This window comes from Trichechus manatus, unplaced genomic scaffold (assembly GCF_000243295.1).
Source record: "Trichechus manatus latirostris isolate Lorelei unplaced genomic scaffold, TriManLat1.0 scaffold00047, whole genome shotgun sequence".
Lineage (NCBI taxonomy): Eukaryota > Metazoa > Chordata > Mammalia > Sirenia > Trichechidae > Trichechus > Trichechus manatus.
The window spans coordinates 10,849,426-10,866,812 of NW_004443983.1; the positions used below are offsets into that span (position 1 = coordinate 10,849,426).

General features: G+C 38.1%; 1 protein-coding gene across 2 annotated transcripts in view; it reads left to right on the top strand.

Moving 5' to 3' along the window:
• The first annotated feature begins 2,770 nt into the window (after positions 1 to 2,770).
• STARD4 (StAR related lipid transfer domain containing 4) overlaps positions 2,771 to 17,387 on the top strand; it is a 19,474-nt gene continuing 4,857 nt past the window's right edge. Inside the window, exons 1-5 of one of the 2 annotated variants that reach the window (XM_023731979.1) lie at positions 2,771 to 2,912; positions 8,651 to 8,763; positions 9,730 to 9,779; positions 15,322 to 15,448; positions 16,091 to 16,205. In XM_023731979.1, coding sequence (XP_023587747.1) covers positions 2,795 to 2,912; positions 8,651 to 8,763; positions 9,730 to 9,779; positions 15,322 to 15,448; positions 16,091 to 16,205 — 523 coding nt within the window. In that variant the 5' untranslated portion in view covers positions 2,771 to 2,794. The other variant, XM_004377010.2, reaches the window with a different exon arrangement.

The window sequence follows — 17,387 nt, forward strand, 5'->3', positions numbered from 1 at the left end:
ATCCACAGTTGCTGGTCTGTGGATCACACTTCGAGTAGCAAAGTTTTATAAGATATTCCTATATCTTTCCAATACATCGTTTTGGTTTAGTCCAGATTGAGTTTCAGTTATTTGCAAAGGAATAATTATCAGTTGAGGCACAATGTATCCTCAGTCCTTGGCCTAGGTAGTAGGAATTTAATAAATATTTGTTGAATTGAATTAAAGCTATGAATTTTCCTCTGAGTATAGAATTTGTCATATTCCTCGGTTTTGATACATAGGGTTTTATTTTTATTATTTGTTAATACTCTGCAGTAGGTACTGTTTGATTTTCTCTTTGACCAAAAAGTATGGGGGGACAGATTTTTTTAATTTCCAAGTAGTTGGGGACATTTGTGCATGTGTGTTTTGTTTGTTTACTTCTAGATTTATTGCCCACTGGTTAAAAATTGTGGATACATTGTTTCTATGTTTTTGGAATTTATTCCAGTTCTCTTCTTGAAATTCTTTAACTACAGTCATGTATTAGATTACAGTCAGGGCTTCACAGGAAAGCTATTTTGTCTCTTTAGGGTGACTTTCCATATATCTGTGCAAATCCATCATATGTCTCTTTTATAGTTGAACTCTAGAGGGAAAGCTTATTTCATTTTCAAACTGTGACGAGGGTGGGTAGTACCTGTCTGTTGACCTACTTTCAGTTCCCTGGTGTGTACAATGAAAGCAGTAATAGAGCATACCTTATAGATTGTTATCAGAAATACATGAGTTAACACGTGTATAGAGGTTAGTATAGTGCCTGGACCATACTAAAACCCATTGCCTCAGAGTTGATTCCAACTCATAGCGACCTATAGGACAGAGAAGAACTGTCGCATAGGGTTTCCAAGGAGTGGCTGGTGGATTCAAGCTGCTCACCTTTTGGTTAGCAGCCAAGCTCTTAACCGCTGTGCAACCAGGACCATAGTAAGCCCTCAATAATAGCTCTAGATGATATTTTCTTTTTTCTGAATCTGTATTTTTGCTTTTACGAGCTTTCCGATTTGATAGAGGTAGGGTCATTTGCAACTACCCCAACTTATTTCTAACCAAGAAAAACACAACAGATGAAGAACAATAGGCAAAGAAGTAAAACCTCCCCTAAACCAGAGAAAATAAGAAGTCATGGGGCATAAGTGTGATGTAATGACCTTATGCAACACCTCCCCCACAAATAAAGGCCAAGTTAATTTTTTTAAACGTGTTTTATAGGATTCTGAGAGAGAATGTGCAGAGCTTCTGAGCAATGTACCTAGAGCTGAATCGTAATGATGAGAGATAATTTTTTTACTTTTCTGAAATGGTTGTGAAGACTTGTTCCTCTCCAACATTAAACTGTGAGAATCTTTGGGGCAAGGGATTAGGACTTTCATTCTTGGTCCCCACTGCTGTGTGCAGGTGTCTAACAAAAAAGTTTAGTATGAGTTTTGTGGGGTTAAGAGCCCTTGCTTTGGAGTTCAGCAGACCTTTGCCAATGTCCAGTTCAGCTATTCAGTAATTAAGTAAACTATTAAGATCCATGGAAACCCTGGTGGTGTAGTTGTTAAGTGCTATGGCTGCTAACCAAAAAGTCAGCAGTTCAAATCTACCAGGTGCTCCTTGGAAACTCTATGGGACAGTTCTACTCTGTCCTATAGGGTCACTGTGAGTTGTACTTGACTAAACGGCGATAGGTTTCTTATTTAAGATCTATGCCTCAGGCTCCTCATGTAAAACACAACCTATCTTAGGGGGCTGTTAAGAGGATTCAAGGAGATGAAGTATGTAGAGCTTTATACAAATACTTTTCCACAAGCATCTCAAATTATTGTTCCTTTTTATATATAAGCAAACAAACACCACAATAATTGGCCAATAAGAACTAGCAAGTGAACAGAGATTTACAGTACACAAAGAACTTTTCCACTTTCATCTCACATGTATAACCTCACATGTAATAAAACAAATTATTCCTTTTCTATATAAACAATGAGGTAGGATAAATACTGGCCAATCTTAACTGTCAAGTGGTGTTTGCTGATTATTTTAGTGAGGCTAATTTGAAAAATATGGAGTATTATTTAAGTCTACTGAAAAAGATTAATATGTAGTACTGCATTCCTTCCTACTCTTGGTCCTCTATCTACATATCTTAGTAAATATAATTTGTAAACAGCCTGCTTTTTAGTATTGCCAGGCATCCCATCAAATGCGTGACTTCACAGCCACCGGAAGAAATGTTATCTTGAAAACCAGAACACTTTGTGAGGGTCCTAAAGCCACCTGCCACACGCCTTCTCTTTCATAGTTGTAAAATTCCTTATCTGAAGACAAGAAAAACGTTGAACTAAAGAGCAATTCACAATGACTTTGATACGTGTATTTTACTTCCTAGTGTTCTCCACTCTAAGTACGGCTAGGCGGGAGGCAGAGGGGCCCTTCATCCTCGGTCTGTGTGCCTTTTCTTATTTGACTTTTGTCCTGTGCGGGTTAGGGTCAGCCTTATTCCTCACTAATATAATTGTGTTTCTCCCAGCCTGATTTTGAACTGCCCCGAAAAATTCTTTCACAATTAATTGGCCTCAAGACACTCCAACTGAAACAAACCCACAAAAAATCCCCACACCTAGGAAACACCGGCTGGACTCGCCCCAGCCCACATCCACGCAGAATCATTCCATTTCCCGGCGACCAATCAGCCCTCCGCACGCTGCTGCGCCAGCCAATCCAAACAAACGCACGTTGCACTGGTCAACATCTCCCCCTAGTCCTGGAGCATCTGCGGCCACACCGGATGGGAGGGCGGGGCTGGAGACCCGGCCCGCCTAGCCTGGAAGATTTTTATGCTTTCCAATTGGCTGCGACTGCGGGGAAGCTCAGCCAACTCCAGTGCGGCAGTGTTGCGGAAAGCGGTGAGTGAGATGTTCCTGGGGCTTTCCTGAGCTGAGTCCACATCCTAGCTTCACTTGAGGAATCCCCAAATAGAGGCGCGCAGCTACGGCAGGAGTGGGGCGACCCGAGAGGCGGGCGACGGCGGCGTCCGGAGCACCCTATCCCAGAGCGTTTACCTGGAGTTGGTTCTGGTCGTGAGCTGAGGGACGCCGCCGTGGGGGTCGGAGGTGGTGGACCCCGGCGTCCGAGCGAGTGTACACCTCACAGGTGAGAGAGAAAACTGAGGCCTAGAGAGGGGAAGGGACTAGCCGGAAGAATCCCAGAACTTGCGCAGTTCACCAGCTTAAGGACTTTGACTCTGATTGGGCCTCAGTTTTCTCATCTGTTGAATGGGGGAGGAGCGCAGCTAAAAACAAGAAAGGGCGGTGGTAAAAAGTCATTGACGTCCTGTTCTGTGAAGGGCAGAATTCTTTCTGGTTCTTAGTAGGTATACAGACAGCGCTGAAACCATCCCCTCACATTGGGGTGATGTTGATAAGAGCCAACATTTTATGAATGCATATTTTGTTCCAAGTTCGGTACTAAACTCTCAACATGTATTAACGCATGTAATTCCTTAAGAAATTAGTGTCACTATTACTATTCCTAATTTGCAATCGAGAAAAATACCTGAGATTTTCGGGTTCGGGAACAGGACAAAATTTGGCAAATTCGGTATGGTGTCAGGGTTTATGCATAAGGTCTCCTCCAGCCTGTGATCAACGTCCAGCGTTTTACAAAATAGACCTTTAGACTCAGGAGTCGGACGCCTTGGATTGGAATTCTGGCTGTGTGATCTTGGACAAGTGATGTAACTTCTTTATTACTTATTTTCCCTTTCTGTGAAATAGGGATAATAATAGGATTGACTTTTAAGGTTGTTTATGAGGATTAAATTAAATAATACAAATGGCCAGAAGGACCTAACACATAGTAAGTGATCAGTACATGTTAGCTATTATTATTTTTAATAAAGGATTAGAACATTAAGAGTTTGAACAGTAACTTGGACTCAAAGCTGTGATATCATTACAGTTTAAATGTTACCTTAACTGTTGTAATTGAAAAGTTGTGCCTTAAAATAAGCCAGGGGGAGCCCGTGAACCAGGATTATTAGTCACATTGATGAAGTGTGCTTTTCTGTTGCATTCCTTTAAATACTGAGCTCCTCCTGCCATCATTCTCAAAAATAAGAAACTGCTGTGCTTGACTGAGGCAGAAAAGCTAAATTACCAATTCAAGATTGGAAATCAAGCATTTGCTGAAATTTTTATATTAGGTAGAAAATATTACTTGATTTTCAAAGCCTTGGTATGTACAGCATTTGGAGGAAAATCTGTGGTATGTTAAATTAAAACTTTTTCACATAAATGAAAGCCATATCAGTTGGGTAATGGAAGGTTAAGCAGTGCTGATACCTGGGCTTCTTCAACAAGTGAATTCTAACTTAGTTATACTACACTAGTAATAATAGATTTTTGTGACATGCACTTTTTATTAGAGATTAAAATGTTTATTACATTCCATATTTAAAAAGGAACCTATGGCCATTTCACTGTGACAGATGTTTGAGAATAATTAGGGTTGCATTGGTCACGGATATGGAGCTAATAGATTGCCTTAAGAAATTTTTTAATTTGGGAAAGTTGTCCATTGTGTGATGGCAGCCACTGTCACCACCAGTGATCACTTCAAAAACATGAGCATAAAAAACATGAACAAAAAGAGTTAAAGTTAGGAAAAATGAAGGTGGACATTACTCAGCACTTGTTCATAGGACTGACAAAAGTATAACCTTTTATATGGAGTTGTAAGATTCTGATAAGGTTAAATAGTGCCCATTCTTTCTGACATGGACTTTGGTAGAGTTGGAGAGTTTCCTGATATAAGGACAAGGGAATAAAAAATTGTATTATTATGAGGGAGTTCAGAATGGTATTTAAAACATCATCCCGACACTGTCCACAGACGTATATTGCAATAGGGCAACTTGTACGCTGTCCTTTCATAGATGGGAGTGCCCTGCTATATTAAGAGAGGTGAGATCTTGATAACCCTGTGCCCCCCTAGGATCTGGAATGTATTTCCAGAGATACAGTGCTGCTTGTCCATAACACAGAGAGCAGTTTAGACAGTAACATTAATTCCTATTTGGACCCAATCTTGATTTTAAAAATTCATGCAAGAATTAAGTGCCTGGTTAAATATTTTGTTGGGCTAAAAGAGTTTTAGATTTTATACTTAGTTCTCTTCCTTTTCTACATCACTTAAAGAGGCTTATTAATAGGGGTTTTCAATGTTTTAGTTTTTGTTATTGTTGCTGTTCAAAGTTTATTTAAAGGGTGGAAAACATCAACTTTGGGAGCAAAACTGGGTCACATCCATTTCTGTATTTTTAGCACCTGGTATATACTAGGTGCTTAGTAAATGTTTAACAGTAGACCTCCTTGAGAACTTGTGTTTCGTCATGTTAAGTTTTCCTCATTATTCAAAAGCTTGAGGGTGATTAGTGTTAATGGGCATGCCTGAGGTATCTTGAGGTCTTCCGTAAGTGAGAATAGTAGCTCAGTGTCCACACATTTTCCCCTTTTTCATTCATTGGTTCCTACTGCATGCTAGGCATAATGAGTACAACATTGAACAAGCCATATTCCTTGCCCCAAAAGATCTTACAGTTAAATGGGAGAAGGCAGTAAAAATTACGGTACAGAGTTGCTATGAGGAAACTTTGGAGGGAGTTACCTGACCCAGTCTTTAGGCAAGTCCAGAGAAGATTCCTGGAGGCAATGACATCTAAATTAAGAACAGTAGCAATTAGACAGTGAAGCTCTGCCAGATCATAAAAGGTCTTTGGACTTTAGACAAATCAGTAGGACTGAAGGATCACTAAGGCAAGCACCTTAAAGCTTCAGGTACTCATCTTTGTAGATGACTTTTATTGTTTATTTTTTCTGTGCTGGATTTGCATAAGGATTATATTTGCCTGTGATAATAGTAGCTTTCTATTTCATCTTTGATTTTTATCAGAGTTTTGAAAATATGCTCATAAGAACTTGGCAGCTGATCCCTGGGTTTATAGAGAACATTGTTGAATTAGAATGATCCCAGTAATAGATAAATCAGATTTGCTTTGCAAGCTTTCTCTTAGGAATTTGTGCTTGTTTATAATATACCCTTGAATAAAGTCATTGAACTGGTTATCAAGTTGGCAGTCTCTCAAGTGGAAATAGAGTATATTCCTGACTAGCAGACTTTTTGAATGAGCTCATCCACTTTCAGTCTATGGGTGGAATCTGTACTTATACATTTTGTATCACACAAATCCTAAATTCTAGATAATTTCATTTTCTATATATACTTTCTCATGTTTGTATACAATTTTAGCAGCTATCGAATTTAATGGCTTGCATGCTCTTTTTTTGGGCTAAATATTGATTATAAACTTGACTTATTTAGTTTTTAGCTCAGTGGTTCTCAGCCCTGGCTGGGCAACAGAATCATCAGTGAGGATTTTAAAGGACATAGAATTCTGGGGCCCTGGGCCTATCCCAGATCCACAGAATCAGAATATCTGGTGGTAGGCCCTGAAATCTAACATCTAGAAACAGCAACAACTACTACAAAATATAACAAAATGATTCCGATGTATGTACCCATAATTGAGAATTGCAGCTTATTTCCATAGAAGTTTGAAGCTTGAGATTTCACTCAGATTTTTTCTTGATCTCCTTTTTAGTAGTAATCTTTTCCCTAAAACTCTTTTCTCCTTTAGCTTTTTTTTTTTTGACTGAAGAATGAGAGGAGTAGAGAAAGAATAGGGAAAAGTAGGAATTATGCTAAGAAATTTGTGCCCTGGCATTGGGAGACAAAAAGATCAAATAATTCTTATTTTGAAGGAAATGCACTACAACAGCTGTGTAGCAGACAGTGTCCTAGGTGATGGGGATGTAGTAGTGAATAAGGTAGACAGGGCCCCTGCTCTATTAGTTGAAGGTGGAGTGGCCAAAGAGTAGACTAGTAAACAAATAAATAAGGTAATTTGAAATAGTGATAAGCACTATGAAGAAGATAAAAGAAGGACATGATTGTAACTTGAGTAAGGTCACTGGGTGATGCAAATGGTTTTCAGTGAACTACTAACCTAAACTTTGGCAATTAGAACCTACTCAGTAGCTCCACAGAAGACCTGACAATCTGCTTCGTTAAAGACTACAGCCAAGAAAACCCTCTGGGGCAATTCTGTTCTGTAACAAACATGTGGGTTTGTCACGAGTCAGAATCAACTCAGTGGCAGTGGGTTTGGTTCTTGACAAAGAAAGACCACATTAAGGACAGGATGTTTAAGCTGTAATTGGCATTACAAGTTGTTATTAGTCGTGCTCAGATTTGAGCTAGCAGCCCATGCAGAGGAATAGCAAGTGCAAAGGCCCAAAGTGAGGGATAATCTTGGCATGTTCGAGGAGTAGAAATAAAACCAGTAGGGCTAGAACACTATAGGTAGTGTGGTATGGCAGTGTGGGTGAAAGAAAGGAATCAAAGGTAAGTTCTAGGCTTTTGGCTTGAGCAAGTGGGCTCAATTACTATTCTGATGGTAAATTGTTAAGATGTGGAAGACTGAGGCAAATTGAGGGAGGCTAGGGAGAGAGGAGCTGGTGGTCAAAAGGTCAGCAGTTTGAATCCACCAGCCACTCCTTAGAAACCCTATGGGGCAGTTCTACTCTGTCCTGTAGGGTTGCTATGAGTCGGAATCAACTGGACGGCAATGAGTTTGGTTTTTTGGATTTTAAGGGGAGAGAAGAGATGCCCCTAAGCATGAATCTCTAAGTAGGCTTTTGGATCTGGGACTCTGGAGCTCAGTGGAGAGAAGGATTGGAGGTAAGCATTTGAGAGTTAGCAGCACGGAGATAAGAAATGAGATTGCAGAAGGCACGAGGCAGGTAGAGTAGTGCCTGGGACTAAGCACTGGGGTCTGTCAACATTTAGATAAGAGCTGAGGGGAAGGGGCACCAGCAAAGGAGACTGATCATTAGTACTTAATAAAAATGGGAGTTATTGATGACCTTCACAAGAACTATTTCAGTGGAGTGGTGGGTTCTAACAGCTTGATTGAAATATGTTACAGGTATTAATAACTTAACAATATTTCTATAAAGTAAAGCACTGTTTTGGCTTTAATTACTAATGCATAATGCTTTGATTAGGGTTATAGTCTTACACTTAAAAGTATGTAGAAAGAGGTTTTCTAGTAGTGGTTATTGTTTGTTTGTTGAAATGAGCCCTCAATTTGTTGGATAATAAAATAAAAACTTTAAGTGGCTGAAGGACTTTTTAAAGAGTTTGTGTTGTGTATATTATTTTTGTATCCTGGAAAACAATTTTTTTTAAGGTTATCTAGATCTTTATAATTCATTTCTTTTATTGGAATCTGTTAAGAAAGGAAACAGAATTGCATTTTATTTTTTGTATGAGTGATTTTGATAACTGCCAACATGTATGATTCTCATTCCTGGCTCTCTTATTTCTCATCTTGGGAGCACTTAGGAAAAAAAAAACCTACTCTCAGACATTCTGGTTAGTTGATTTTGGGTGGGGTCCAAGATAGGTATCTTTTACAGTTCCCCAGGTGATTCTAATGTGAAGCCAGTTTTGAGACCCATACATAGGTCTACTGCATCAAGCTATACTACTTATTCTACTTATTCTTGTGTCTCTGTAACAGGACAAAAAATGGAAGACCTACCTGATGCTTCTGCTTTTTCCACTAAGCTTAAAAACACTCTCATCCAGTATCATAGCATTGAAGATGATAAGTGGAGAGTTGCTAAGAAAACGGTAAATTAGTTAAATTACAAGTAACTTGGTGTTTATCTTCTGTCTAAATTGGTTGATGACTTTAAAATGGTAAGACAATATGGACAAGAGACCATGGGTGTACAATTGATAGATAAATTGTGCTGATAGACTTGGTGGTTTAAATCTCACAAAGGAAGAAACATTGATAGTAATCTTACACTACTTTCATTAGTTACTGAAAATATTAGACATGGGAGTAGGCTCATGGCAATAAGAGTCTAAAGGATAAGTTCTTAAGTCAACAAATAAAATGTGTAGTTACCCATTTAGGGCATGCAGTAATTTATAGTTTGGAGTAGTTCAATTCAGTAGTTCAACAAGCATATGAGGTGGCCAGTTAATATTCTTTTTTACCAGTGTGACTGGTACAGACTTTCACATGGCTAAGTGTTGACAGAGCCAACCCCAGAACCCAGAACGCTTCTAGTTAAGTGCTCTAGCTATTCTGATTCAAAATTATTTGGAAAATGATCAGAAACAAGTGTTGGGACTAATTCAAGGTTGTACTGTTACGATGAATGTGAATTACTTAATTTTTAAAAGGTATGAATTAAGTTCAGAATTAAATTTTTAGTGTTGCTTATGTCATAGTCTGAATGTGTCAGTAATGTTAAATAGGTAAGATTAAAATGAAACAAATAATAGTGGCCAATAAGATAGTGCCATCACTGAGTCTAACATTGTTTGGTCTTACTAAAGTATTGAAATCTTTTTTGAAAGTCTGTAAGTTAGGTAAAATGTGACTAGCTTTGGGATACAGAAGAAATTCAGATATGGATCATTTGATGATATAAATGCCTTTTATGTATCTCTTTGAAAATTTAGTTTTATTTTAATACAAAAACAAGTGCTCTTGCCTTACACAATTGTTAGTTTTATATTCAGGGTCCTTCCTGTGTATCCTGCCTGTGTAATTATCATCATACACTATTTTTATTTTTCCAGAAAGATGTAACAGTTTGGAGAAAACCTTCAGAAGAATTTAGTGGATATCTGTAAGTTAATTTTTATAGTTTTATATAATTCTTAAGACATTATTAAACTTCATATACATACCTGATCACTAAGTGGTCATTGGTAGTAAATTTTGGCTTTTGCTTTTAAGATTTTAAACTTTCTGTAAAGCAAATTGGTCTTTGAATCAGAGCCTTAAAAATGTCCGTGTCCTGTGTGGACTGAGTTGGTGGTGAGGGGATCATAAATAATGATACCTGATATTTCTTAGCATGGTATACAAAACCTTAAATCACCAGAAAGATAGTAGTGATTTAAGTACTCAGGTATTCCATTACAGCACGATATATAATATTAAGAACTATAAACTATCAACAGTAGGGGAATGATTAAATTATAAAACATCCGTAATAGACCACAGGTAGTCCTGAGTTACGAAGGGTTCTGTCCTGATGACTCTGTCGTAAGTCAGTTCTGATGTAAGTCAAATACTCTTATTTTTTTTCAGTTTTCATTATTATTGCCTTTTATTATCGGTATCTTTATAAATCCAATCTTTATTTGTCTTTGGGGGTTGGAAACATTGCATATAAACTTACAGTATATTTTAATCATACATACATACATTAAAAAAATACACAAATCATAAAAATTTACTCCGATGATGAAGAAGAGTTGGATGATGTTGGTATTTTGTCAAATGCTGTAGTAATTCCACTTGTGGAAGGTTCTGTATCATCTGGATTATCCCTGGGAATGGGGATGTTGTTTCTGGTCAAAAGATTGTGAGAGTTGTGTGTATGGTCCTTTTGTTTTTTATTTCATCTGTTTTGTGGTAACATCTCACCGCTTCCAAAATCTGCCTTTATTTTTTTTAAATGTTTTTATGTAACACCAAATATTCACCTCTATATGGTGGTATTATGGCTCATTTTTATTTCACTTCTGTGGTATTTTCTTATGGTGAACATGAATTATGCCTATAACCAGGAAAAAAAAAATTGTTTTTTTTTTTAAAGCCAGTGAAGACAATTGCCTTGCATAACTGGAGTAGGATGTTCACATCCCTGGGACTAAGCCCTTTTTAAAATGAAATTGCTAGCCCCACTTAGTATATACAGAATGTTCTGAAGTGTAATACTAAAGGTAGCATTTCCAGAAAGATGAGTGGTAAAATATTTATGACAAGGGCAGGGAAATTGGAGCTGGATTAAGCATTGTAAGCAGGTGTGAAAGTTAATCCTTTAGATGGGTGATTGCCAGTGGGAGTTGGCAAGTGTGTTAAAAATGCCAATGGAGCATTATGCTTGAGGTTTGAAAGAACTTCACAGAGGAATTAATATTTGATCTGAGCCTTAAAGGAAGAGTAGATGTTTCTTATGGAATGAACGGCTAGTTCTTTTTGCAGACAGGGAATTGTATATACTACATAAACAGAGGTGGGAAACACCTTAGTTTGTTTAGGGAAGGAGAAATAGTGTTTGTATAGCTGGAACATAGAGTATGGGGATGGGGAGCATGTGTTTGAAGGGTTTTGAATGCTAAAGTAAGGAATTCAGTAATGCGCACTTGCCCTCTACGCATCCCACCCCCAAGCCCTCAAATGATTTTAAATAATACTGGCACTAATACAAAAAACACAAAATAACAAATGTTAAGAGAGGTTGCAGGAAGATTGAAACTCTTATGCGCTGCTGGTGGGATGTAATATGGTACAACCACTTTGGAAAATGATATGACACTGCCTTAAAAAGCTAGAAATAGAAATACCATAAGATCCAGCCATCCCACCTCTAGGGATCTACCCTAGAGAAGTAAGAGCCATTGCATGAATAGACATGCATACCCATGTTCATTGCAGCACTATTCACAGTAGCAAAAAAATGGAAACAACCTAAATGCCCACCAACAGATGAATGGATAAACAAATTATGGTACATACACACAGTGGAATACTCAGCAACCATAAAGAACAATGATTACTCCACGAAACATCTCACAATGTGGATGAATCTGGTGGCATTATGCTGAGTGAAATGAGTCAGTCACAAAAGGACAACTATTGTATGAGACCATTATTATAAGAACTCAAGAAAAGGTTTACACACGGAAAAAAAAAATTCTTTGATGGTTACAAGGGTAGGAGGGAGAGGGAGGGGAAATCCCTAACTAGACAGTAGACAAGTGTTAACTTCAGTGAACGGAAAGACAACACACAGCATAGGGGAAGTCAGCACAACTTGACCAAAGCAAAAGCATAGGCGTTTCCTAGGGACATCCAAATACCTCGAGGGACCAAGTTGCTGGGGCTGGGGGCTGGGGACCATAGTGTTGCGGGACATCTAGGTCAATTGGCATAACATAGTTCATAAAGAAAATGTTCTACATCCCACTTTGGTGAGTAGCGTCTTAGATCTTAAAAGCTTACGAACGGCCATCTGGGATACATCTGTTGGTCCATTCTGTCCAGAGCAAAGGAGAATGAAGAAAACCAAAGACACAAGGAAAACATTAACCCAGTGAACTAAAAGACTGCATGAACCACAGCCTCCACCAGCCTGAGCCCAGAAAAACTGGCTGTTACCTGCTACCACCACTGACTGCTCTGACAGAGATCACAACAGAGAGTCCCAGACAGATGGGGAGAAAAATGTAGAACAAAATTCAAATTAATGAAAAAAGACCAGACTTACTGGTCTGACAGAGACTAGAGGAACCCCTGAGACTATGGCCCCCAGATACTTCTGCTAACTCAGAACTGAAACCACTCCAGAAGCCCACTTTTCAAGCAAAGATTAGACAGACCTATAAACCCTGGTGGCGTACTGGTTAAGAGTTTGGCTGCTAACCAAAAGGTCGGCAGTTCAAATCCACCAGGTGCTTCTTGGAAACACTATGGGACAGTTCTACTCTGTCCTATAGGGTCGCTATGAGTTGGAATCAACAGCAATGGTTTGGTTTGGTTTTTATAAAACAATAACATATATGAGGAACGTGCTTCTTAGTTCAATCAAATATACAAACCCAATGGGCAACTCCCACCCAAAAGCAAGATGAGAAGGCAGGAAGGGACAGGAACTGGACAAGTGGACACAGGGAACCCAGGGTTGAGATGGGGAGCATGCTGTCACATCATACACAAAACAATGTATGTATAAATTTTTGAATGAGAAATTAACTTGGGCTGTGAACTTTCACCCAAAGCGCACACGCACGGGCACACACACAGTTTATTCTAATGACATTGTGAAAGATGGAAATGAGCATGGAGAGTTTAAAGAAGAAGTTTCACCCTGGCGGTCCAGGGCTAGCTTCTTGACTTTCCCCCACAATTGCATACAAAATTGTGTGACTGTGTATTTTCCTGGGAAGAGATCTGTGGCTTCTGTCAGGTTCTTAAAGAGCTATGTGATCAAAAAAATGCAAACTACAAACTGATGCAGTGTTGAGTTAGACAGAGTGCCGAACTAAGGCAGTAGCATGGGAGTAGAAAAGGGCAAATGAACAGGGAAGAGCTATGTATTTATTGAGTGCCAGGGATTTTTCTAAGCACTTTACGTTTAGGAAAACATCTTAATAAAACACAGTGACTGATTACTTCTGACTATGGGAAAGAAAGGGAGCCCTGGTGATGTAGTGGGTAAGCCTTTGGCTGTTAACCGAAAAGTCAGTGGCTTGAACCCACCAGCTGCTCTGCTGGAGAAAGATGCGGCAGTCTACTTCCATAAAGATTACAGCCTTAGAAATCCTATGGGGCAGCTCTGCTTTGTCCTGTAGGGTCACTATGAGTCAGAATCGACTCGACAGCAGCAGGTTTGGTTTTTGGTTATGGGAAGGAAAAAAAGAGTTGAATCTCATGTTTCTAATTTGGATGACTGGACTCATTTGTGTTACCCCTCAAGTTAGAGAACTCAGGAGGGAAGAGTAGGTTTAGAGTGGGGCTAGAGATACTTATAAAATGATTAAACAGCTTCAGATGCTTTTTTTAAAGAAACATTATTCGTTGATTTAAAACCAATCTATCTCCCTTCTTGTTTTCCTTCTTCCCTCCTCAGAGTAACTACTATATCAAGTTTGTGTGTATTAATCCTGTTTCATACGTAGGCCACATGTTTATGTATCCATAAATAATAAGAAGCATTATTTTACGTGTTTTTCATATTCACATGTGTGTATATATGTATATTTGTATCTGTCAGTCTATCCTTTAATAATTTGCTTTTAACTTTTTCCACTCAATATTACATTTTTAAGATTGAGCCACGTTCTTACATGCATATCTAGTCTTTCACGTGTATATGAATATAACAGGGTGTTTATCTACATTTACGCATTTGCCTATTGATAGAGTTTTAGGTTGTATTCAATTCTCACCTATAAAGTACAATGCTATATAGTAAGCCTCTTGGTTCTTGTCTCCCTAGGCACATGTGTGTGATTTTCTCAGGTCATATACCTGTAAGTTCTAGGTCATGAAGATATACATCATCCAGCTTTACTAGACCTTGGCAGATTGTTCTCCAAAAGTGGTGGTGATAGTTTGAGAGTTCTCATTTCCCTCCATTCAATACTTGTAATTAGTAAGTTTTCAATCTCTGGCAATCTGAGGTATAAGATGGTATTTTATTAGTAGTCACTTGATTGCTGGTGAAGTTGAGCAGCTTTTCTATGCTTACTGATTTTCAGGTTTCCTTTTGAGTATCTTAACACATTCTTTGCCCATCTTTTCTTTGGATTGTTTGTCTTTTTCGATTTGACTTATGGGAATTATATATTCTCGTAATACTTCTACTTATATTTGTTGCACACCTCTTCTCCTAGTCTGTGGCTTGTTTTTAAAAAAATTTTTTGTTATGCTGTCATTTATAGTAGGAACGTTTTTATGTGTAACCAGTCTTTTGTATTATTTGTGTTTTTGTGTGTTTTATATACTTAAAAATCCCCTGTACTTGGAGGTCACAAAGATGGTCTCTTGTATTTTGTCCTGAAAGTTTTACATTATACATGGAGGTCTTTAATCTGTCTGGATTAGCTATTTTGAATGGTGTGAAGTAGGGATCCAGTTTTTTTTTTCCATCAGGATAATGAATCCAAGCATCATTTATGGAGTAGTACGTCCTTTCCCCTCTGATTTATAGTGCTACCCCTGAAATATGTTAGGTTCTTATATATTTATGAGCCAGTTCCTGGGTGTTCTATTGTCCTATTTTTCTGTTCCTGATAAAAAGCTTTTAAAATTCAGGGTAAAGATATGCATATACTGATAGCATGCTAGAGGATAACTGAGGGAAGAACACCGTGCAAAATAAATGGAAGCATTATAGTGTTTTGTAGACTGTTTTCCGCCACATCATACGTGAAAGGATGTCTGTATTCATAATGACATGTACTACAGCCTTCATTCCTCTTACTTGATAATCAAAACAAAAAAAAATTGATAGGACTTAATTTATCAGAAAAGTTTTGGGATTTACTGCCGTTAAAAAACCGTATTACTCCTTCTTTCTGAGTTAGCTCTGGACTATGAAGTTATGCTGAAATTTTTCATTCTAACAACATTTGACTTTAATTTTATTTCTCCAGCTACAAAGCCCAAGGTGTCATAGATGACATTGTCAATAGTGTAATAGACCACATACGCCCAGGGCCCTGTCGCTTGGATTGGGACAGCTTGATGACTTCTTTGGATATTTTGGAGCACTTTGAAGAGGTATTTGTTTGGAAACATTACTTTAGAATGTGTGTGTGAGAGAGAGAAAAAAAGAGAGAGAGAACGCGTTTATGTGTACATACTTGGATTCATTGCTTTGAGAATAAGTAGTCATGGCAAACTCTAATGGGAAATCCTGTGCTGCCTCTCAAGATGCTTGAGTTTCCTCATACTAATTAATGAGTGTTAGTCAGAACTGAGTCTTTTCCACAGTAGCTCTACTCAGTTGCTTAAGAAAATCTTTAGCGTCTTTAATTATAAAACTTTAGTTGAAGTCCTGAAATGTAAAATTCTGAAAATACCCCCACTGCCCCCGAGGATATTATCTTAAACTCTGTTAAACAGTCTACACACCGCCTCCTTCCATGTGGGATATCATATAAGTTACAAGGCAACTATATTGAATTAGAGATTTGGATACTGAGTAACTTGGCCATTCTATTTTAATTATATATCCTCTCCATGTCTGTTCAGTAGCAGTGAGGTTAGAATAGAGATCGAGACCTGTCAGAATCACTGTAAGAATTATTATTGATAATAATTATAAAACATTTAAAATGAGTATTAGTTTTTTACTAAAGATAAATTCCATGTGTGTTTCCTATAGTAATAACACCTGTCTTACCTCTCCTGTCTTTTCAGAATTGTTGTGTGATGCGTTATACTACTGCTGGTCAGCTTTGGAATATAATTTCCCCAAGAGAGTTTGTTGATTTCTCCTACACTGTGGGCTACAAAGAAGGGCTTTTATCCTGTGGTAAAAATCTTAAAACCTTATACTTTTTGGTTTGGTTTAAATATTTGAGTTTTCTAGGTTCAATGTTTCTTTCTACGTGAGATATATTTTCAGCCCTCATAGTTACTATATAATTACTAAGATTTGTTTGCAAATGCTAAACCCTGGGGAGTAAAATAATAATATCAAGAAGAGTTTGGTATTTTTCTGATAAGGTTTTGGTCCCAGTACATGGTATCTTCCAAGTCACTGCTAACAAATTTGGGTCACATGACTGCTTCCAAGAATGGGGTCTGGTAAATAGATTTTCTTCCAGGCCACTCTCAGAAAACAGCTTCTTGGTCATAGTAAAAACAGAGTCGCTGTGTGCTGAAATGTTTTTCCTTACTTGAGCTGTGTAGTATTTATACTGTCATTGGAAGGCTGCTTTGTAAAATACACCTACATGTAAATTATTTTTTTTTTCTGGGATAGTATATACTTGAGTTGGCAGTTGTAGGTAAATATCTACTTGTTTATCTTTACTTTATTTTTTATTTTTTTTTTATATTTTATTGTACTTCAGGTGAAGGCTTACAGAACAGATAGCTTCTCATGAAACAGTAGTACACATGTTTTATGACATTGGTTAACAACCCCACAACATATTAACCCTCTGACTTCTCAACCTTTTTTTTTTGGTGAAAATACACATAGCCAGAGATACACCATTTCAAAAATTTCTGCATATACGGTTCAGTGACACTGACTACGCTCTTCCAATTGTGCTGTTATTCTCACTTGAGATGAAGGCTTACAGAACAAAGTAGTTTCTCATTTAACAGTTACTACAAATGTTGCCCCATGACAATGGTTAACAATCTCACAACACATCAACAATATCCTTACTCAACCTTGTGTTCCCCATCACCAGCTTCCCTGTCCCCCTCTGCCTTCTGGCCCTCGACACTGGATTCCTGTACCTCGTTAGTCTCATTTGGTTTTACGGGGCTGTCCACTCCCAGGCTGAACAGTGAACCTCGGAGATAACTTCACCACTAAGCTGAAACGGTGTTTGGGGGCCATACTCTCGAGGCTTCTCCAGTCTCCTTTAGGCCAGTAAATCTGGTCTTTTTCTTGTGAGTTAGAATTATGCTCTACATCCTTCTCCAGCTCTGTCCAGAACCCTCTGTTGTGATCCTGGTCAGAGCAGTCAGTGGTGGT